A 22,505-nucleotide genomic window follows, 5' to 3' on the forward strand; every position below is an offset into this window, starting at 1 on the left:
CTGAACGCACAACCAACACTCTTCAAAACTGAAATGAACATAAGGAACGGCTCGAAACGTCCTTATGGAGAAAAGAATCGCTTAACACCTCTAACATAGCGCAGCAGCTCCTTCACAAAGTCATTTCGTTTCACCCGCAATCCAATACAAGTCACCACAACACCGACCGGATACGTGACGTGAGGCGCCGCGTGAAGGCAGGAAGGAAGCTGGGAGGAGGGGGCGTGGCTTCAGTTACGCAGCGTGCGTGCCCCCCTGCGCCGTTTCCTAACCCTCCTCCTTTCTCTCTCTCTCAGTCAGCTCCCGGCCGGTGAAGCCGCTCTCTGCTCGCGCTCTCTCAGCCCCTTCAGCTGCCGGCGATGTCGAATGTGGCGGACACTAAGCTATACGACCTCCTCGGGGTGCCCCCGGGCGCCAGCGACAATGAGCTAAAGAAGGTACCAGCGGAGGAAAGTGGGGAAGGGGAGGTGGGCCGGGGGGGAAGGAGGAAGGCCTGGGGGTTGAGAGGCCCCAGCCGGGTTAGGCCGAGCTGATGCGGAAGGAGCTGGGAAGAAGGCCGGAGCGTGCTGTTCTGACCAGGTCCTGCACCTGTCGGTAGGGGTGAAGGGAACGTGGAAATCCGGGTGGGGAGCGCTTCTCAGGACCCGGCCCACGGTACTGCTGAGTAGTTCGAAGGACGCCCCCTACCTGTTCAGTTATTGCTTCTGATTCCCCTAGTAAAGCTTCTCCTGTTCCCTACTTAATTTTTGGTAAGGTGTGAGGAGGTTCCGGGGTATATTCCCTGAGCTCGGGGGGGATGGCTTTCTCCTTCCTCCCGGCGGAGTCGGCGTTCCGTTCCCATGACCTTGATCAGATAGTAAAGTGGTGCAGCAACCCTAGCCGTTGCTTTTATTCTGTAGCTTCATATGTCACGGAAGCAGAGACCGACGGGAACATGCTGCTGTATTTCCTAAACATCATCTAGTTGAAACCATATGGCTCCTGAAATGATGTTGCTAAATGGAGAGGGGAGAGACGTGACTGTAGAGACTAGATCCTACAATTAATCTGGTTGCAAACAGGTTTATGACAATGTCCTCAAGGAAGATTATTTTAAATAGGACTAGAATAAAAGCATACCTTTCATTCCAAATATTAACAGTAAGAAAAACTATACAGCTAAATTATTTTTATTTATTCATACTTGTATCCCTCAATTATCCAAAAACGAGTTTGTTCAGTGTGGCGTACATTTAACAGTTGGTAGAGATTACATTCATTAAATTACATTTACAAGAATGTATGGTACTGTGTTATGCAGTGGTTGGCAAGATAACTGTTAGTGCATATGGAATAGTCACAGTTTCTTGAGAAGATATGTCTTAGTTCATTTCTTAACTGAAAACATTCGTTACAGTTTTTGTTTCCATCCAATACAATTACCAGCTGTTGTTTTCATCCAATACAATTGTAATTGAAAATATAGCCCATAAAAAAGAGCACATCTTCTAAATAAAATATATTCCTGACGCATATAGATCTATGTATAAATAATGTTGAACCCAATTTATAGCTAGTCTTTCTGGCCATGTGTCTTTCCATTTAGCAACATCATTTCAGGAGCCCTATGGTCTGCAACTAGATTATGTTTAGGGAATACAGAAAACAGCAGCTTGCAGGTTAGCAATGCCTGCATGGGATTCTGATGCATTTCAGCAGCCTCATGGTTTAAGATCCACGATGGTTTTGACATATCGAGGTAGGAGCTTCCAGAAACTTTATACGCTTAGACCTCTTTGAAGGTCCAACATAAAGATAGTTTGGCACTGTAAGCAAATCACACCTATTAATTGTAGACAGATTTTGAATTAGCTAAGTGGAGCAAGGTAGTAGAGGTTATGTTAAAAATTTGAGGTACTGGACATATAATGGGCAATGGAATACTGGTATTATTACCTTTTCTAGTGCTGAATTGGACTAGTGCAGTTGGACTTATTGGCAGCTTTTGATTTGATACATCATGTTTGATCAATATGTTGAGTGATATTGAAGTTTCAGACTTTTTGAAATGGCAAGCCAGCCAAGTAAATTGGCAGGGAAAATGTTCAAGTGAATAGAGAATGGCATAGGGAGTCCCCTCAAGGCTCCCCCACAGAAATAAAACTTTTAGGAGTGTCTCTTGACTCTGGGATAATGGTGGAGTCTCATGTTAGTAGTACAGTACAGAAATGTTTTTTTTTTTTAATTTTAAGATGATATGAAGGTTGAAACAATATTTAGAAGTGAATCATTTTCAACTGATTGTCACTAGTTCTGGGAGAGGGGGGGGAGGAGGAAATATATGAAGCCTTGTCTAATTCAACTTCACTTGTTGCCACTGCTGGCTAGAATTGAATTTAAAGTTCAATTTTTTATTTTATGGTTTAAGTCCGCTTCATCTAAAAGACTTTGTGACAATGTATACCCCTCAGAGAAATGTATGATCTATCCATGATTTGAAACTAATTAGACCATTGAGAAATGTTTGTTGGTAGGTACAGAACAATGGACATTTGGGTAAAGGGGCTGAATTGTGGAACTCTTTCAGGATATTTGAGAGAGATGAAATTATGGTCCCTGTTTACTAAGCTGCATTAGCATGTTTAACGCTCATTAACTGTTTGTGCCTACAATATTCCTATAGGTGTCTACACGGTTAGCGCGCACACTAATTGTAGGCACGTTAAAAATGTTAACGCACCTTAGTAAACAGGGCCCTGTGTGATGTTTCATCATTGTTTGGCAGCGTGGGTTTTTACAAAGTATTTGACTATGTAAATGAGGTTGTTATTAAGGTTGAAAGCTGGAGTTTAGTATTAGTGTCTAGGACAGATATTTTAAATTTTGCATGTTAGATATCCATTATGTTGAGATTTTTTTTTTAAATATTTTATTCTGTAATCTGCCCTGAACCAGTGGTTTGGAGGAATAGAGGTGTACTAAACTGAATATCTTAAAAATAGACACGAGGGGCTATAAATATTGAAATCAGGCTATGATTGGTTTTCTCAATGCAAGAGCCAGCCTTAAAACTTTGGAGTCACTGACATCATTGCCACCCCCCCCCCCCCCCCCCCGAGCCTGTTTGGAGGTAAGGGGTGCTGCAGCAGCTCCCTTTGAACCTGTTTTCTTATTTTTGGTTTAGAGGAAAGAAAGCTTAGTAAATCAGGCCCTTGAAGCACCGTTGCACAGTGCTGGCAAAAGAACATAGCAAGCAGCCCCCACTTCATATCTTCAGTCTCTTTCATCCACTCACCCTGTCTTCCCTTCCTCCTCTGAAATACTCATAGCATATGATATGAATTTGATAAAGAATATGCATAGTTGATCTTGATGTCTTTGCCTTTTTCAGGACACAGGCCATAGAAATCGGTTTGACACTGGCCTTCTGGAGTTGCCATATAGATGCCCCCTCTCAGGCGTCCCTTTCTTGTCTCTCTCAGCCTCTTAACCAGCAGTTTTCCCCTCTTGTTTCTAACAGTCTCAAACCCCCCCCCCCCCATTATTCCCATGCTCTCCCAGTTACTCTTTGAACCTGGAAGACACCATTAGCTCTCTAGTCTACTATTGCTTCTTTTAATTGTGCATCTGTATCAGTAAGTTTGAGCTGTGTAGTACAGGAATTCTTGGGGTATGAAATCTTATGAGACCAGCACAGGAGTTCTGCACTACAAGGCTCAAATTTGCTGAAAGCCACATGGTGCAGATGGGAAGACTGTTTTGGTGAGCACCGGGGGGGGGGGGGGGGGGGGGGATTTTCTAGCTGCAGTGGTGACCTGGTACCATTGATTTGTTCATCCTTACCTTACATTGCTAGCACTCTAGTGCATTGTGGTAATTTATTTTTGTTGTGCTGGTAAGGACAGTCAGTACCTGTTTTGGAAGAGGCTAGACACTTTGGGTTGAATCAGCGTGAGAGATCTAAGCACAGTGACTTGACAAAAGTGGTGTTTATGGTATTGATGGAATTAAAATAATGGAACATCTTAGTTGAGATGGAAAGGGGTTCTGTGCTGACATAGGGAACCATTTATATGCCATAGATGTTCCTGTGTTTGACTCTCTTGACATGTTTATATTTGTTAGTACTGAAGGAAAAAAAACAAGTGTTGAATCATAAGAAGTGTATGATGATTACCTTGCTGAGAGCCCGTGTGAGCTCATTAGTGTGGGGTGGTGCTGCTGCTGAGCTACACAGAATTGAGAACAATTATGTTACTCTATTTATGATGGAATGTATGTACCTAGAACATCTTTAAGCCCAAGGTCAACAGGAAGTTCCCATTAAGTTGATGAGAGGGAATGGAATGTTTAATAAAAATCTTAGGAGCAGATATACTGAAGGAATTTCCCATTTTGTCTGTGAAGGAATAAGTACATCTGGCCTTTTGTATCTTTATCTGTAATATCATAGACCTTTCTTTTTATCATTTTTTTAAAATGTAATATTCTATTACACAAATACACACTTGAAAAAGAAAAGCGTTGTAGAAGATAAAAAGGAAAAAAATTAACTATCAAAAGACAATATTAATGGTGTTGCACAGACCACGATTGTGGGAGAGACGGGTGAAAACGCTGAAACATGGCACTTGAGGAAGTCAGAAAAAATAAAGGATGCCCAACTATCCCATCGCACTCTACAGATCCCCCTGTCCAATCCAATACTGTATCAGCTGTTCCCCTGAGGCAAGACCAGGTATCTCCATTTTTTTTGTATTGTTCAGGGTCAAAGAATATATCGTAACAGAGGAAACTACTGCCACACATTTACAAGGAAAATGTACTTGAAACTGACACCCATGGGACAAGACCCCCTGCCTTGTTCTTAGAAATGTTCTTCTTATGCTCTTGTGTAGTTTGGTATGTATTAGGAAATATCCAAATCTTATCCAAATCTTCTTGCTCATAAACAAATCAGTCCATTAGCAAAAAAAAAAAAAAGTTAGTGTGCTCATGATCCTGTGGAGAAAACAAAACAACTATCAAGATAGCCATATTCACTTCAGCGGTCAGATTGCTCCGGGAATCCAGTAAAATCTACAGAGAGATCACCTAGATACTTGATTATCATTAGCGGTATTCACATCATTTGTTTCCCTTCCAGCTAGCTCTACTTTTTTGGAAGGTATATCATAAACTTTAGGTAAAGGAAGCAATGCTGATCTAGAAATTTAACACTCTCCATATATTTCTAAAATTGATTTGCAGGCTGGAGCACAGGATGTTTAGGAAAATAAAGGACTCTTAAATTTAAGTATTGAATGTTTCAATAAATTCCACTTTCAGATTGAGTCTAAACTTTATCAAGCTCAGCCATTGCACCTTCCACCTTAAGCAAACGCTCCTATCAGTTTAAGTTCCCCAGAGGATACAGTAGTATTCTTATAAGTTGTAAGCACCATATTCATTAATGCTGAAATTGACTTTTGCAGTAAATTAAGAGCATCTAATACAGTATCAAGGGTGACTTGATCTGGTTTTTCACCAGCACTGAGAATCTAGGGTACGGGGAGCAGTCTGATGACACAAAGCTCCATTCCCTCCAACCGTCCCAATGGATCAACTTACAGGACTGACACCCCCATCATATCTTCGGTATGTTAGTACCTGCTGCTCCCAAGAAAGATGTTCTGTTGGTGTTGAGATATCAAGGGATCTCCCCTGTGTATGTGGTATATCTTCTGCAACTCAAGCAGCCGCAGCGCCTCTGACCCTGAGGGAGGAGGTGGCGCTACTTGCCAGAACTGAGAAATATCACTTTCCAGGAAGGCCACTGCTTAATGTGTTCTCCCCCCCCCCCCCCCCCCCCCCCCCCCCCCCCCACCGGACTCTAAGCTTACTTGAAGTAGAAAGAGAAGCTGCGGGATCATGTCTTGACAGTAAGGGGGAGCAGGCTGCAATGTAGAGGGAAAATTGCAAGCCCTCACCTTGCATGCTCCTGTACTCACCCAATAGATGATACAGCCAAGTGCAGCTCCTTCCTTACCTCCCCTCAAGCAGCTATCTTGATTGATAGTCATTTATGATTATTTTATTGAAATACTTGGGTGAAAGAGTGTGGGTAAAATGGTAGAGAGGTTGTTGGTTTTCAACTGTGTTGGTTATTTGATATGCTGCCATTTGAAAAATAAATTGACATCATCTTGGTTTATAGTACCTTGCTAGATAACTGACCAACTAAAAACACTTAGACTATAACTTGGACAAGAAATAAAAGGACACATGAATGGAATTTGGAATGCATAGGATAATATTTGCAATGCTAAAACGACAAACATCAGCAGAAATCCCAGTTGGTGGGAAGTGTGAGCTGCAGAAGTCACCTGCAGCTCTATTTAAAGTGGAAGGAAATTCAGCCTATGAGAACTACAAGAGATTCATATACTGCAGCTGTTTTTAATATTTATTTGGAATATTTTAGCGAGTATTCCAGTAATTATGATGGGGCATATTCTCCTAATTCAATTTAAACCTGGCAAAAATTCTTTACCCAGTATTGATGTAGAATCCTATTGTAAATACAAGGCAGCTTTTTTTTCCATTTTGGGCCTGGTAAGAAGGCACTGCAGCCATAGGGTACTGGCTGCTTTTTTTTCTTAGAAGAACCAACTAGTGGCTGATGATAGAATTTGAGAAGCAGTCTTTAAAGATGAGGTATGTTTTTGTAAAAGAAGGCATTTACTTCAGTTATAAAGCAGTGCACACTGGCCTTGAGGAGTCCAGTGTAGTCAATCTTTATGCATTGAAATTACTATCTCAAGGTGTCTTGTTCTACTATAAAGATTAAATGTGCCCCTGATGAGGCAGTCCAGCTGCCAAAACATGTTGGTCTTTGACTAAAACATCTATATGGTAGAACAATATATAACACCCCTTGGGCCTTGTTTATTAAGGTGTGATAGTGATTTTAGTACATGATAAAAATTAGCACATGCTATTGCTAGAGGCACCCATAGGAGTGCTGCGTATGCCTTATAGCGCTATAGAAGTGATAAGTAGTAGTAGTAGTAGTAGTAGTATATGGGTGTCTCTAGTGTTACTGTGTGCTAATTACGCTAGCATGCCTACAGCGCTGCTTAGTAAACAGGGCCCCTTGTCTTTAAAGATTGTTACACAAATAAATTCTTTTAGCAGCCGTTGATTTGGCTGCTTTTTTAAAATTTTCTCTGGACTTTTGCTGACTCTTGACTTTGCCTTTCTATTCTTCAGAGCCATAGGGTTCTGCGGTTTATTAAAATTTATCATTAAGCTGTACGAAGCACTCCATTAAAAACCCAGTTTAGCCCACATAAGAACGATAATGTAACAATAAAAGGAAATCCAGATTACTCCATAATAACCCTGGCTAAATTCTTGGTGATCTCATATATATCCACCCAAAAAATGATCTTGCTTCCTTCTCTAACAGCAGCATCAGGACAAGTAATTATACATTTGGAAGGAAATATTAAAAAGAAAATTGCACCGTGCCTGAACTCTCAATTTAAACTGAAATTGCTTGTGTAGCTCTAGAAACATCCAGAAGAATCTGAAGTTTCCTTCCCCAAAGCAAGAAAGCTGCTTTACTAAAACATGTCTTGAAAACATCTTATCCACCTTTAAAGAAAATGACACCAAGAGAGTAGCACAAGTGGGAATATCATCCTGTGTTGTCTCCAAACATTCTGTTAGATTTAAAGAATCGTTAACTCTAGGTGATAGCATAAATCATCCTGGTTAATTTTGACCACATTAGTAACAGGTTGTAACATTTAGAAATACTAATAGCATTAGAAAAAAGCAATACTTTCTTTCAAATATTTTCTCAGCAAGTAAGAGTGGACAAACAGGAAACTTCCTTAGCGTCTCTCCAAACTGGCCCAGAATGTGACTGATGGGTTGTGCACACCTTCCAGCAGGTGGAGTGAGAACTCTGACTCTAGAGAGAGCCAGTAAGAGCCCCTGCCAGCTACAGACAGATCCAGTAAACTCAGTCTGCTGCAGGTGGAAGGTGGTGAGCCCTTCAGTCTCTTTATTTTAGGATTTCTTTTTTCCTCCTTTTCTATGGTTAAAATAGCTGATGCTTTAAGAATTACAAAGTTTTCTGGTGTAGTTTCTTCTTCTTAAGTGGATCTTCTGTGCATTCGGGGTCTTTACCTGAGGCTGAGGCTGGTGGGGGTCTCTGTCAGCCTTGGGGGGGTGTCGCACTCAGAAGGCTGGGTCCCTCCCCCAAAGTCCTCCCTATTGTAGCAAGCTGAGCTGCTTATTATTTTAATTGCTTCAGTCTCTTCGGGGGAAGAGCTGTTTAAGGCAGGGAGAGGCAGCCGCTGGAAAAAAAAAGTAAATAAAACCCGAACAGCTGATTGATACAAGAGCAAGTGAGCAAGGCAACTCCCTTCCCTCCCTTTCTAGCAGTTGGCCTCAGTTTTTCTTTGCCAGCTCCAGCGTTGGAGTTTTAAAAAAAATAAATAAAAGCTGTGTCGTTGGCTTTAGCCACCATGGCAGAGAAACTCCACCGCTGTGCATTGTCAGCAGTGGGGGTTAGGAGCAAGTGGTTGCTGTAAATTTTGCACTTTGCACTGTGGTTGAGATTTTGCCGGAGGCAGGTCCCATTCCTTGAATCTCGTCGGTGGCTGCCTTTGGGGGGGGGGGGGGGGGGGATAAAGATTCGGGTGTGGGGAAGGACAAGTTGGCGGCTCCGGTTTTGGTGGGAAACACCACCATCTTGTCTTCACTGGCTGTGTCAGCAGACCGTCTGCTTCAGCACAGCAGCCTGCAGGAGTCTACCTCTTCTACCAGTAGGGTCAAAAAGGGGGTTTCCTTCGGAATTTGTCCTGCAAACTTACAAGGCTTTTCTTTTGCAAAAATCAGATCCTCCGCTTCTGTCAGAAGGTGTGTGAAAGGTCAGCTGGTATCGGCTAAGCAACCCAGGGAGTCCTGGGATCTGGAGGAGGACCTGGGTTCTCATCCAGACCAGGAGATGCCTTCTTTCGAGGAGCAAGACTTTTCTTTAGAAGGACATATTGCTGAATACTCTGGTCAGGTAGTCTCAGGTGCTGAGTCTCTTCTCCTGGGGGAGGATCCCTCTCTGGTTAGAATTTTTCACAAAGAAGATTTGCAGGAACTATTTTTTTTTTTTGGTTTCCACTACTTTACTTTTTGAGGAAGAGGAGCCCCCTGCCGTGGAGGGACGGAAGGTGGATCTCCTATTGAATGGCATTCGAAGGCCAGGGAAGACCTTTCCTATACATCAGGATATCGAGGATGTCATTCAGGCACAGTGGGATGTGTCAGATTCCTCTATTATTTTATTTTTTATTTTTATTTTTGTTACATTTGTACCCCGCGCTTTCCCACTCATGGCAGGCTCAATGCGGCTTACATGGGGCAATAGACCTGCTGAGTCTATGGTTTGTCTGTATCCGGTCCCTGATTTGGACAGATCCCTTCTGAAGTCTCCAGTGGTGGATGCAGTAGTCTCAGCAGTTACTAAAAGGAATATGGTTCTTGTGGATGACAGCCCTGCACTTAAGGATGTTCAGGATCACCATATGGAGGCTTTGTTGAAGAGTAGATTTGATGTCTCTGCTTTGACAGTGCAGGCGGCTATATGTGGTTCCTTGGTTGCTAGAGCTTGCTTTCACTGGTCTTGAGAAGGTCCTGGATAGATCTTCGGATGATTTGGCTGTCATAGATGCTGACGTGGCTGATTGAGTTGGGATTGACCTTTTTGACAGATGCTTTGTATGATTTGCTGAGAGCTTCCGCTAAGTCTATGGCTTTGGGAGTAGCTGCAAGACGGTCTCTTTGGCTATGAGGTTGGTCAGCGGATGCGGCTTCTAAGTCTAAGCCCAGTAGATTTCCCTTTTCAGGGTTCTCTGTTGTTTGGTGATGAGTTGGACAAGTTAGTCCGCAGTCTGGGAGATACTAAGGTCCTGCGGCTACTGGAGGACCGTCCTAGGTCATCGGAACACAGTATATTTTCGAGCTGTAGTCGGGGATGCGATTTTCGTTGCTTTAGACCAGGTAGAGCAGCTCCAGTACAGCAGTCCCGGTTCTTTCAGAGGAATTGGTCTTTTCGAGGAGCTCACAGAGGGGGTAGAGAAGCAGGAGCCTCTTGCCTGTCTCCCACTCGTCTGGCACAGTGAAGGTTTCTGGGCCCAGCATCTAATTCCTGTGTGAGTGTGCTTAGCACAGTTTTCTTGTAGGTGGGCCCAGATTACCTCCGATCAGTGGGTACTAGAGGTTATTTGAGAAGGGTACACCTTAGAATTTGTGCATCCTCTTCCAGATGCTTTCCTAGAGTCTCTTTTCAAGTCTTGCCTTAAGGCAGGCATGGTCAGGGATACTCTGGAAAGGCTTCTCGACCTTCAGGCTATTTGTCCATTTCCCTCTTCAGAACTCGGGCAGGGTCGGTATTCCACTTCGTCGTTCCAAAGAAAGAGGGTTCTTTCAGAGTGATTCTGGACGTCAAAGTGGTCAGTCAGGCTCTCGGAGTATCCACCTTTTGTATGGAAACTTCGCTGAGTCATAATGGCAGATCAGGCCGGAGAGGTTTTGACTGCACTAGATCTAACAGAGGTCTATCTGCACATTCCGATTCAGCCCATGCATCAACGTTTTTGGCGCTTTGCAGTGTTTGACAAGCATTATCAGTTTCAGGCGTTACCCTTCAGCCTTGCACAGCCCCTTGCACTTTTGCAAAGGTTATGGTGGTAGTAGCAGTGGCTCTTGGGTAAGAAGGAATCCTAGTTCATCCTTGGAAGATTGGCAAAGTTGTACTAGAAGAGTGTGCAAGTCACGGATCATGTGATTCACTTCTTGCAATCCCTTGGTTGGGTGGTCAACTCACAAAAGAATCGTCTGCAGCCGTCTTAGTCGCTGGAGGGAGGACAAGATGGCGCTGTGAGAGGACGTACGTCTGGGAGCTCCTGATTTCTCAGCGGACATACCTGGGACGCAGCACTCTTCCCCGTTGATATTATGGGGAAGAGGAAGGGCAAGACCGGGGCTTCAGCCTCCTCCGACCCCGCGAAACCGGCTACCCAGCAAAAGACGCTGGAATAATTCGGAGTCCAGGTGTTGCAGACGCCAACGCTGACGGGACCCGATGCTGGTCAGATGGACCGAAGCATAGAGGCGGCTTCGTTAAGCCCGCCTCAGATTACAGCTCCTCCTCGACCCGGAAGCAGCTTAGTGCCGGCAGGGAAGCAGTTCGATGACCCTTCCGAAGTGGTGAGATCTCGAGCTGCAGAAGGGGGCCCTGCCGCTACCTCAACCCCAGAACGGAACACTGCTGGTAGTATAAGGGCTGAAAGCCTGATATCTCCCCTGATTCTGGAGGCTGCTCCTGAGAGAAGTCGAGTGGCAATAAGACCAGCTGTTATTACGATGGAGACACTGTGGGATGCTATCCAGGGAATTAATACCACCCTAACCCAGGTAACAAACTCCATTAAAACAGAATACCTAGATTTAAAGCATGAACAAAGTGTCCTATCCGGGAGACTACAAGAAAATGAGAGAAAAATTGAGACACTAGGAGAAGAGACACAAAAACTGCAGAACTTAACAGGAGTAATGGTTAAAGAAAGGGAAATTCTAGCTAGGAAGCTAGAATTTCTTGATAACCGAGGAAGGAGAAACAATTTAAGATTTTTAAATTTTCCAAAGTCTCCACTGATTCCAGCAATAGACATGTTAAAAAAGTACTTCGGTGAAATTTTGGGAGTTCCGGTAGAGGGTTTTCCACCAATTACCAGAGCTCAATATATTTCAGGAATCAGAACTCCTCCCCAAGGCTCTCAACCTGGACTTAACCTTACAGAATTTCTGGAAAGTTCTTTGGAGGTGATAACTCACCGTACCACTCTCCTTGTGACCTTTGCACTGGAGCCGGATAGGAATAACATTTTTCGTTTATATTTTAAACATATGAAAGCATTATTCCTGGGGGCCAAGATACAAGTTTTTCCTGATCTGAATAAAGAAACGCAGAAAAGGCGGTGAGAGTTTCTGGCATTAAAGCCACGAATACTCGCACTAGGTGGATCTTTTGTACTGAAATATTTATGTAGATGTTTTGTTTCTTTAAATGAAGTTAACTATGTGTTTCTTGACCATGAGAAATTGCAGGTATTGGTGGTTGCCAAAGAGGAAAGTGGTGGTATTGGATCTACCTGAATCATCACATAGTTTGATATGCGAGTAATATCAGCTAGTTGGTTTATGTGTCTTTTCCTCTCAATTAATTATTAAGAAAATAATTCCTTAGTTTAATTCCTAGTATCTTGTCTGATTTATTGTGGTCAAAGCAAGAAGAATTATTACCTTATTTTGTTAGAGTTTTGGAGATATTCTGTAATATTATTTTCTAACATTCTTTGTAAATATACATGGTTTGTATTATTTGAAAATTATTAAAAAAAAAAAAAAAGGAGTGTGCTTCAACACTCGGCGGGGTCGAGTATTCCTTACACAGGCCCAAATACTCAAGTTACAATTGCTAATTCGACAGTTTCTGCAAAGCTTGGTGCTGTGTGCAAGGGACTATCTTCAAGTGTTGAGCTCCATGGCAGCAACAATAGAGGCGGTGCCGTGGGGCAGAGCACACATAAGATCTCTTCAGAAGTCCCGGTTCTCCAGGTGGTCGCTGCAGAGGGATTACCTGCAGAGGAAATTGCAACTGCCAGCGCAGGAGTACGGCAGTCTCCGCTGGTGGCTTCAGACGTCCAACCTATGCAAGGGGATGCCTCAGTATCCGCCGACAGGGAGCACACTGTCAGGGACAATAATGCACAGGGTCTTTGGTCTCAAGTCAGAGACCTCTAGTTCGATCAATCTCTTCAAAACTAGAGCGATTCAGCTGGCGCTACAAGCGTTTCATCCTCTGCTGATTGGCAAATCAGTTTGCATCATATCAGACAACGCCACGGCGGTGGCCTATGTCAATTGGCAAGGAGGGAAGAGGAGTCGCCAGTTGGAGCAGGAAACAGCTCAACTCATGAGTCAGGTGGAATTGCATGTGGCTACTCTTTCAGCGACCCACATAGTGAGAACAGAGAATATTCAGGCAGACTTTCTCAGTCGAAACACTCTGGATCCAGAGAGTGGGCTCTCGGCGAAGTAGCGTTTCAGGCAGTCATAGAGCATTGGGGGGCTTCTGGTCATGGATCTCTTTGCATCCGTTTTCAATGCGAAGGTGCCGCTATACTTGTCGCTGAAAGGATCTCAAAGTGCAAAGGGTAGATGCACTTCTCCAGCCTTGGCTAGCAGGTCTTCACTATGCATTTTCTCCATGGCCTCTAATAGGCCATCTAATTTAGAAGATTGAAATGCACAGTGGTTGTGTGATCTTGGTGACGCCGGATTGGCCCCACAGCCCCTGGTATGCCGATCTCCTGTGCCTTCTCGTCAACTCCTCTTGTTTCCAGAGGCTTTCGGTCTCCTGGTCCAGGGCCCGGTAGCTTATCCAGACCCAGGTTGATTTTGTCTTACAGCTTGGCCCTTGAGCGGGCGCGATTGACAAAGAGAGGTTACTCAGCGAGTATTGTGACAATGATGCGTCGATCTACTTCTCTTAATTATGTCAGAGCTTGGAGAGTGTTTGAGGCGTGGTGTGATGATTTAGACATCTCTCCTTTTTGCGCTTTGGTGGCCCAGATGTTGGAGTTTTTATAACGAGGCTTTGACAGGTTCAAATTGTGGCCTTCTCCTGTTTTGGGGGATTTGTTCAGGGGAAAGCCCTAGCTATTCATCCGGATATTGCTTGGTTTTTAACAGGGGGCGGGCCTCATGTGTCCTCTCTCCCGGAAAATCTTTCCGTTATGGGCTCTTAATTTGGTTCTCTAAGTAACACTTTGAGCCTTTGGCGTCCTGTACTTTGAAGGATTTGACACTCAAGGCGGTATTTTTTGTGGCCATTGCCTCGGCTAGGAGGGTGGAGTTGCAGACTCTTGTCGGCCTCCGTCTTTGGAATTTGCGAAAAACTGGGAAGCGTTGCCCCGTTCCTTCCTTCCTTCCCTAAAGTTTTGTTTCTGTTTCATTTGTCCCAGTTGGTGGTGTTGCCTGTGCTCTGTTCTTCCTCCGGGTTGGAGGATCAGCATTGCTTAAAGTGTCTCAATGTCAGGAGGGTCCTGAAGCACTATTTGAAGTCTACTGAGGAGTTTTTGCAGACGGATCATCTGTTTTTGCTGATTTGAAGGGTCTTGTAAGGGTTTAGCAGCTTCTAAACCCACCATTTCTAGGTGGTTTAAAGAAATGATAGCCTCCGCTTGCCTTCTCTCCAGGAAAGCAGTACCCAAAGGGGTGAAGGCGCACTCTACCAGAGGACAGGTGGCATCATGAGCAGAGCGCTTTCTGGTTCTCCTCTTACAGATCTGTAAGGTGGTGGCTTTGTCTTCCTTGCATTCTTTCTTGAAGCATTACAGATTGGATGTGCAGAGTTGTCAGGATGCAATGTTTGGTGCAAATGTTCTCATGGCTGGTTTGCTTGGGTCCCTCCCATAAAGATGCTGCTTTACTTCCCATCAGTCACGTTCTGGGCCAGTTTGGAGGGACGCTAAGGAAGGAGAAATTAGCTCTTACCTGCTAATTTGCTTTCCTTTAATCCCTCTGGACCGGCCCAGATCCCTTCTTTTGATTATTCTATTTATTTCTTATGTAGAAGTTTGGTTTTCATATGTTTGCTGTTGCATTGTTCTTGTAAAAAAATAAATAAAACAAAACACGTTTAAAAAAATAATAAAGCTAATGTGCAGTATGTTTGGTTTTTTTCAGAAGGCACATTAAACATGAGGCATGCTCTTTGTTAGCGTGGTGCCGGTGGCTGCTCAAGTTCACGGATGCACAGAATGTAGTTCTTCTCTTTTCTTCTTCTGCTTTTTACGATAATACTGGATCTATCTCTAGCTGGCAGGGACTCTTATTGTCTCTCTCTCTCTAGAGTCAGAGTTCTCAGTCTCCACCTGCTGGAAGGTGTGGACAATCCATCAATCACATTTTGAGCCGGTCCGGAGCGACTAAAGGAAAGCAAATTATTAGGTAAGAACAAATTTCTCCTTTAAGAATCTGAAATTTTTAGCTGTAGGCTAATTTTCTAAAAATTCTAAGTGTCTATGTAGGATCAAAATACCCTTGATCCCAGATGTTTCAGCACTTTGCAAAGTTCCAATTTGAGATTCATTCTTTTTCTGAAGATTATCTATTTGATGCAATTTAGTGTTGTCATGTAATGCCTGAGCGCTACCCCTAGCACCCACCTTGGGTTAACACTGTGGCCACCTGGAGGGTCTAACACAGCACTGTTCAGGCATGCCTTCACCTGCACACGTATGCCTACACTGACATACCCTCCACCCACCTGCTGGTCCTGCTTTCCTCTGGGTGAGTCTCCCACCCACAAGTTATTTCCCTGGTGCTTTCTAGGGACACTGGGAGCTGCAATCCTTGGGCCCACAGATCGTAGAAAAACACGCGCAGATCGTGAACACAAACTGCCAGGATTCTTGGTTCAGGACCACAGAGCTAACAAACTAATAAGTTTATTATTTAAAAAAAAAAAAAAAGGTAGAACAGTGAATGGTAAAAGTTTTAAATTGTGAACAGGTAAAATAACAAGGATTTAATGTTAAATCTACAACACTTTTTATTACCTAAGTAGTACCTGGAGGGGTCATGAAAAATAAAAGGGTCTCAGTGCAAAGATCTACTCCCTCCACACTCCCAGCTTAGACGGGGGAGTTCTGGCACATTCTGGGCTAGGTCTTTGGCTTTAGGGCCAATCAGCGCACAGAGCATTACCACTGAGGGTATTTAACCAATGACATTTCAGGTTACTTTTCTCCTCGGGTTTTTTCCTTTTTTTCTTTGGGGAAGGTAAGCTACAAAAAAAAAAAAAACAGACCTCTGTTACAGCTATAATGCAGAGGACAAACACCACTTGCTGGTCAAACAAGGAAAATACATTGAAGGGAAGAAGTGTCATAGGGTAGCATTACAAATCACAAAGCATGAAAGTTCCCAGTTTCGCCACAAGTGTCCATTTCTTTTATCTTAGAGACTATATGTTGTGAAAAGTCACATAACTGTTGCACAGGACCCAGCAGCAACATAGCTTCAGTTCTTTGGACCGATTTCTAAACGTCAATAATAGTTGCGATCAAAGGGAGGTACCTCACTAATCTCCCCTGTTTACTAAGCCATGTGGCAATGCCAACACAGCCCATTCACTTTGAATGGGCTGCGTCGGCATTAGCGGCTGCCATGTGCTAATGCCAACACATCCCATTCACTTTGGGCTGTGTTGGCATTAGCGCACGGCAGCCACTATGTGGTTTAGTAAATGGGGTAAGAAATCTGGTTTCAAAGAACTATTAGATGATGATCCTGAATTTTGAAGCGGGGCCACCCATCATGGGGGGAAAACATCTTTGGATAAATCCCCTGAAGGAAGGGAAAATGATGTGCTAGGTGGATTAGGGGAATGCCTATCCCTTGAACTTAGAAGCACCAAATTCAAGACCAGTAGCCAATAAAGGAGAGGTGTCCTTACTTGGAGGCACAAGATATTTATCCATTGGGCCTGGAGCAGGAGTACTCGCTTTTCCATAACAGTGAATAAAGATTTAAAAAGTTACCCGGAGAAGACAAAATCCCAAGGACAGCTCACCAGAACCTCTGGGGCTCACAAGGGGCTTGGTGTGCCCCTTAGGGGCTTGCTGGCTCTTGTACCTCCTCAGGTCGCTCTGGTGATGTCAGGTGGCCAACGCTGTTCCAGGGCACTGCTTCTGTCTTCCTCCAAGCCTCCATGCACCAGGTCAGCAAGCTTCCTCTTTCTCTCAGGCTTCTGCCGTTTTTAAGCTGGCAATACTAACAAACTTTGGAAAAATCAATTGCAGTTAGTAAAATCATTATTGTATTGCATTTCTGAGAAATCAGTATGGATGCTTTTGAAAGCTTGTTCTATTTAGCTGCAATCCTGACTGTAGATACACTGCTTTGTTGAATCGTACCCAGAATATAATATAGGTATAGTGAATGCAAGAAAAGAAATAATTGTACCTGACATCCAGGATTAACTGTGTTTAACAAAATTATGTAAGCCACTTTGAGCCTGCAAATAGGTGGGAAAAATGTGGGATACAAATGCAATAAATAAATGGTAGTTTAAATTTAAAAATATTAGTGTGGCTGTATTGAAGGTTGCATGAAAAAAATTTAAATAAAATATTTCTAAGTTGCTATATTTTATGTGCATAAAACTAAAACGGAAGCACTAATGAGTTAAGATACAATTTGTGATGTATATGTTAACTGCTATTTTAGTTAAAGCAGTAGTAGTGTTACTGAGAAGTTTTAGTTTAGAAGTTTTAGTTTAGCAGCTGAGGCAGCATTTGACCTTGGATGGATCAAAGTCTAACATGTACATTTGTCTTTCTTTGAAATTTGCATGTTAAAATCTAGTCTTAAGTAGGAGCCTTTGTTTTTAGTTTTAAACCAGTTTTCATCCTAACTTTTATCACCTATGGTAGCTGCTTCTTAAAACTCCTAATCGCTGCCCTGGCCCCAGCACAGTCTTTTATGTGTCTTGCTTAGGAAGTGCAGTGCCCCTTTGGTTTCAGCACTGCCTTGATTTGACGCAGCAGCTAAATGGCTATTGGTCATGGTGGTTGGAGGTAGGCCGGTTCCCTGAATCCAAGGCAGATTTCCACTTTGAACCATTACAGATGTTAAAATACCAGCTTTGAAAGTAGCGAGTATGTGGTACCCTCACAAATACCAGGCAGGAAGAGATTTTACACAGGCCTTTCTTCAAGTTAAATATTTATTGCATATCAAACATTCAAAAGAAATGTGGCTTAAGCTTTAAAATGTTTTAAAATTTGTCAATGACCATAAAGTGTGAAACAAGCTAAAACATAAGACAGTTTTTTAAAAACCTGCAGCTGAGTGTATCTAGCTAAAGTGCTGCATATTCCAGACCCAAACTCAGAAGTACATTTTCAGGTGGAATAGATGGTGACTCAACTCTGACTTTTAGATGTTTGGAGCCATCTGATAACCATAATCCCTTGCTTCTTTCAAGTATCAAGTTTATTTTAATATACCGCAGTTCAAAAAATGAGTATTTTCAAAGTCATTTACAACATAAATTTGAAAATAAAATATGAGAAACAAAACAGGTAAACTGATTATAAGAGGAGTCCTAGGTTACAAACAGAAATGTAAAACTAAGACACATTAGGAAGACAGGACTGAATGTCGGGACTGAATACCATAAATGACAGCGGACTCGCCACTCACTTGCTCCACTGAGGTAACTGTTGAAATGCCAACTAATAAGTTTTTAAAACGGTCTTGAATTTTGGAAAGGACATCTGTAAAGTGATGTTCCAAAGTATGGGGATAAAGACACTAAAGCAAGAGTACCTTGTACCGTCAAATGACCAGTAGGATTTGGCCAGAAGAGCGAAGGGTTCTAGTGGGTAAGTAAGGATTAAGGAAGTTGAAAGTGACTAGAGTAATGAACTTGATGAACAATGGTATTAATTTTTGAAGAAATGCTGTGTTAGATGGGAAGCTAGTGTTTAATTCTTAAAAGCCCACACACTTTGAATGTGCTACGTCAGCATTGCTGTGCGGGAACCACTAGCGTGGCTTGATAAGATGCCCTATATGGCTTTCATGATATGATTTAATTTAATTTCAGCATTTATAACCACTTAACCAAAATAGTTCTAGGCGGAGTATAATAAGAAAGGAAAAATATGCAAAAACCCAACATCAAATTATTACATAAGTACATAAGTATTGCCATAGTGGGAAAGACCAAAGGTCCATCAAGCCCAGCATCCTGTTTCCAACAGTGGCCAATCCAGGTCGCAAATACCTGGCAAGATCCCAAAAAAGTACACAACATTTTATACTGCTTATCCCAGAAATAGTGGATTTTCCCCAAGTTCATTTAATAATGGTCTATGGACTTTTCCTTTAGAAAGCCGTCCAAACCTTTTTTTAAACTTCGCAAAGCTAACCGCCTTTACCACGTTCTCTGGCAATGAATTCCAGAGTTTACATGTTGAGTGAAGAAAAATTTTCTCCGATTCGTTTTAAGTTTACTACATTGTAACTTCATCGTATGCCCCCTAGTCCTAGTATATTTGGAAAGCGTAAACAGACGCTTCACATCTACCCGTTCAACTCCACTCAATATTTTATAGACCCAAACATTATTGAAATTTAAAAAAAAAACATTAAGGGCCTTGTTTACTAAGCTGTGCTGTAGGCGTGCTAGCGTTTTAGCACATGCTAAAAACTCTAGCGCACCTTAGTAAGCCTTCCTTCCTTACCTGATCAGTCGAGTACAGCTCTCGGTCACTCTGTGGCAGGGCCCCAGAAATCATAGTCATGATATCAAACACAGTAAAACAAAAAATTTGTGACATAACCAGGTTTTCACTAAGCATCAATCTCATATAATCAAATGTAGCTCTAATACACAAAGGCAAGGTATTCCGAACCCTGACCTAGTATAGTCATGTTAAATGTACTCTTCAGTTGAAATACAGTAGGCATTACCAATCGGACATCTTGAGAGGATCTAAGGGCTGTCTTTGGCTGGTAGAGCCTTACATGATTTTGTAAATAGCCAGGGCTTAACCCGTAGAGGGCCTTGAAAATTAATGTCAGTAACTTAAACTCAATCCTTGCCTTACAGGGAAACCACAGTAGCATGTTCAGACCATGTGCCTCCAAATATCAGTTTAACCGCTGCATTTTGAATATTTGCAGTTTTCTTTAATTGTTTATCTGGGAGTTCCAGGTGAACACTGTTAACAATAATCAAGAATAGACAAGACCATAGACTGACAACCTGAAAGAGTAGGATCTAAAAAATTCCAAATGTGATGCAACATCTTCAATTTATAGAATGATTTACAGACCACACTGTTCACTTGTGAGGACATAGATTCTGGGTTAGCTATGTGGATACCCAGCAATTTAATTTCATCCCTAATAGGGATCTGCCAGCCAATTTAGGTAATAGTTGGAAGTTTACAATGTAGTGAGTTCCCAGCCCAAAGTATATTTGTCTTATCAGGATTAATTTTCGATTTAGTAGAGCAGAACCACACAAATAGGCCATAAAAAAACACTGCTCATATCCAGAAATTCATGTAAACAGAACAATATCATCTGCATATGAAAAACACAATACTCGGAGGCTTCAAAATCCTACCCATGTCACTTTTTTATAAAAATTTAAAAAGATAGGAAAAAGCGGGGATCCCTGGGGAACCCTATGTATCTTTAAACTGTGCGCCTTTGTTTATCAAATTTTGTTCAGTCTTCTGCTGCAATTACCATCATGCAATACTCACCCTGCGTTGAGAGACTGTCTACTTCTCCATTTTCCGAATTGTGAGAATCTTCATTACAAATAAATTCATGATGCTACTAAGCAATGGAATTCCCTCCCAAAGTCAATTAGCGGTGCTTCTGATTACCTAAAATTTCGTAAATGGTTGAAAGCATTTTTATTGATTGAATTCCTTGCCTCTGTTGACCATTGTAATTCTCTTAGCTAGTTTATTTTCAAATGAGTTATTCTGCTATGATATTTACACCCCTTATTGTCTTTTACTTTTGTTTAATCCTTATTGTACTTTGCTTTAAAGATTGATGTAAGCCACATTGAACCCAAACTTGTTTGGGATATAAATGCTATAAATAAATATCCCAAGAAGAAGATTAACAGAAAAATCTTAAGGACCTGTGGAGATCAGTTTTTCAAAAACCCCGAGAACCATACCAAAACCATATTCATCAGCTCAACCTCTGATAGTTTAGCTAACAAGATATCATGGTTTGCCAGGTCAAATGCAGCAAAAGGATCCAATTGCATCAGAAATGCTTGGTAACCTTTAAAGTTAGTCTAAGCTCTCATAAAAGTCCAGCCAAAACTGTTTCTGTACTAAAGTTAACAGGCGGACTAACTCAATTCACTTCCCTGAGCTTTTGGAAAACATCCTGCCTGCAAAAAAAATTAGTCATGACATGGGACAATAGTATCCTTGGCATAGTTTTAAGCATCACTCTTCATGGGTCCAAAAATACACAAGTCCTTGACAAACTTAGATACCAATTGGCTGGTAACAGAAAAATCAGCTTGGGCAAAAGAGGACCAAAGACAGTCAACTTGACCAGAATCATGAGATTATGGGAACCACATATGACCCCCATATGTTAAAGAGCCAACTGGGAGAGTGATTGAGCAGTGGGTAGTCAGAAGTAGGGAGTGTCAGTGGTATCCTGTGCAAACATCAGAAAGAAACATCACCATTCAGTAAACTCCACCACTTATTTGGAAAAATAGTAATCCTTTTCCACTGAGTTTCTCCATTTTTTTTCCTTGAAATAATTTTTCTCCATGGGATTTCAATATTTATTAAAGAAACTGAAGGTTCCTACTTGCAAGGAAGACTACCAGTAATGTTCCAGAAAAAATTGTGTGCTGCATCCATTAATTTGAAGGACTGGAGGGCTGCACAGGTTGTTGATTTTAAGTTATAGAAGTTTGTTTCCAAAGTTTATCTGCCTTCTTTTTGTTAATAGGCATACAGAAAACTAGCCAAGGAATACCATCCTGATAAGAATCCAAATGCAGGGGACAAGGTAAGAGTTTCTGCTAGTTTTTCACATTTTAATGCAGTTCAGCATGAAGTGCCACTTGTGAAAGTCTGACAGTCTTTTGTGGTAGAAGTGAATTGAAAATCTATATTAGGATCTCAGAAATAACAGCCAGCTGTGATAAAATTCTTTCTAATATATGTATTATAGATGAGATTTACAATTGTGATTTTTAGTTTTTCTGCTTCATACAGTTCGCCTTTTTAACAGAAATACTTACATCTTGATAAGTCCTGGCTAACTGTCAATCACAGTGGCAGCCGGTGTCTGTAATAAGCTTTTTCTTTGAAGATTTTTCTCCTCTTCCTCCCTCTTTTTAAAGTTACATTTCAGAAGAAGAGAGCATGTCTGGTGAGGCATGTCGATTTTTCTGTTTGTACATCCGTAAGCATATTAATTTGCACATGGGTGACCAGACACATGGAGCAAACAAGTAGAAGTTGGTGGAATGCCCAGGCTATACCACATAAAAAATGCCACCGGTGACAGCAGCTCCTGACAAACTGCTCTCCACTGCACATGAATAAAAATTTAAACTAAAGTAGGGTCTGGTCCAAAATCAGAGAAAGCAGCACACAGCATGATATTGATAAATGTGTGTAGAGCTGTCAGTGTACACTTCACTTCTCTCCCAGGTTCTTCACTGCCTTATACTCAGTTCCTTTTTTTTCTCTACCTTTACAAACCTATGCCCCTACTGCTGTTACCTTGGACAGGCTTCTACTATAGTAAGCTCATGACTGTGGGCAAGGGAAGAGAGGATGGTGGGGAGTAGATAGAAGAAAGGAAAATGTGCACTTTTAGCATAATGGTAC

General features: G+C 42.2%; 1 protein-coding gene across 1 annotated transcript in view; it reads left to right on the forward strand.

Annotated features, from left to right (window-relative positions):
- The first annotated feature begins 272 nt into the window (after positions 1-272).
- DNAJA2 (DnaJ heat shock protein family (Hsp40) member A2) overlaps positions 273-22,505 on the forward strand; it is an 85,252-nt gene continuing 63,019 nt past the window's right edge. The window contains exons 1-2 of the mRNA XM_030204384.1: positions 273-437; positions 21,616-21,675. Of these exons, the coding sequence (XP_030060244.1) occupies positions 360-437; positions 21,616-21,675 (138 nt within the window). The 5' untranslated portion in view covers positions 273-359. The remainder of the gene's footprint in view (positions 438-21,615; positions 21,676-22,505) is intronic.

This window comes from Microcaecilia unicolor, chromosome 5, assembly GCF_901765095.1.
Source record: "Microcaecilia unicolor chromosome 5, aMicUni1.1, whole genome shotgun sequence".
Classification (NCBI taxonomy): Eukaryota; Metazoa; Chordata; class Amphibia; order Gymnophiona; family Siphonopidae; genus Microcaecilia; species Microcaecilia unicolor.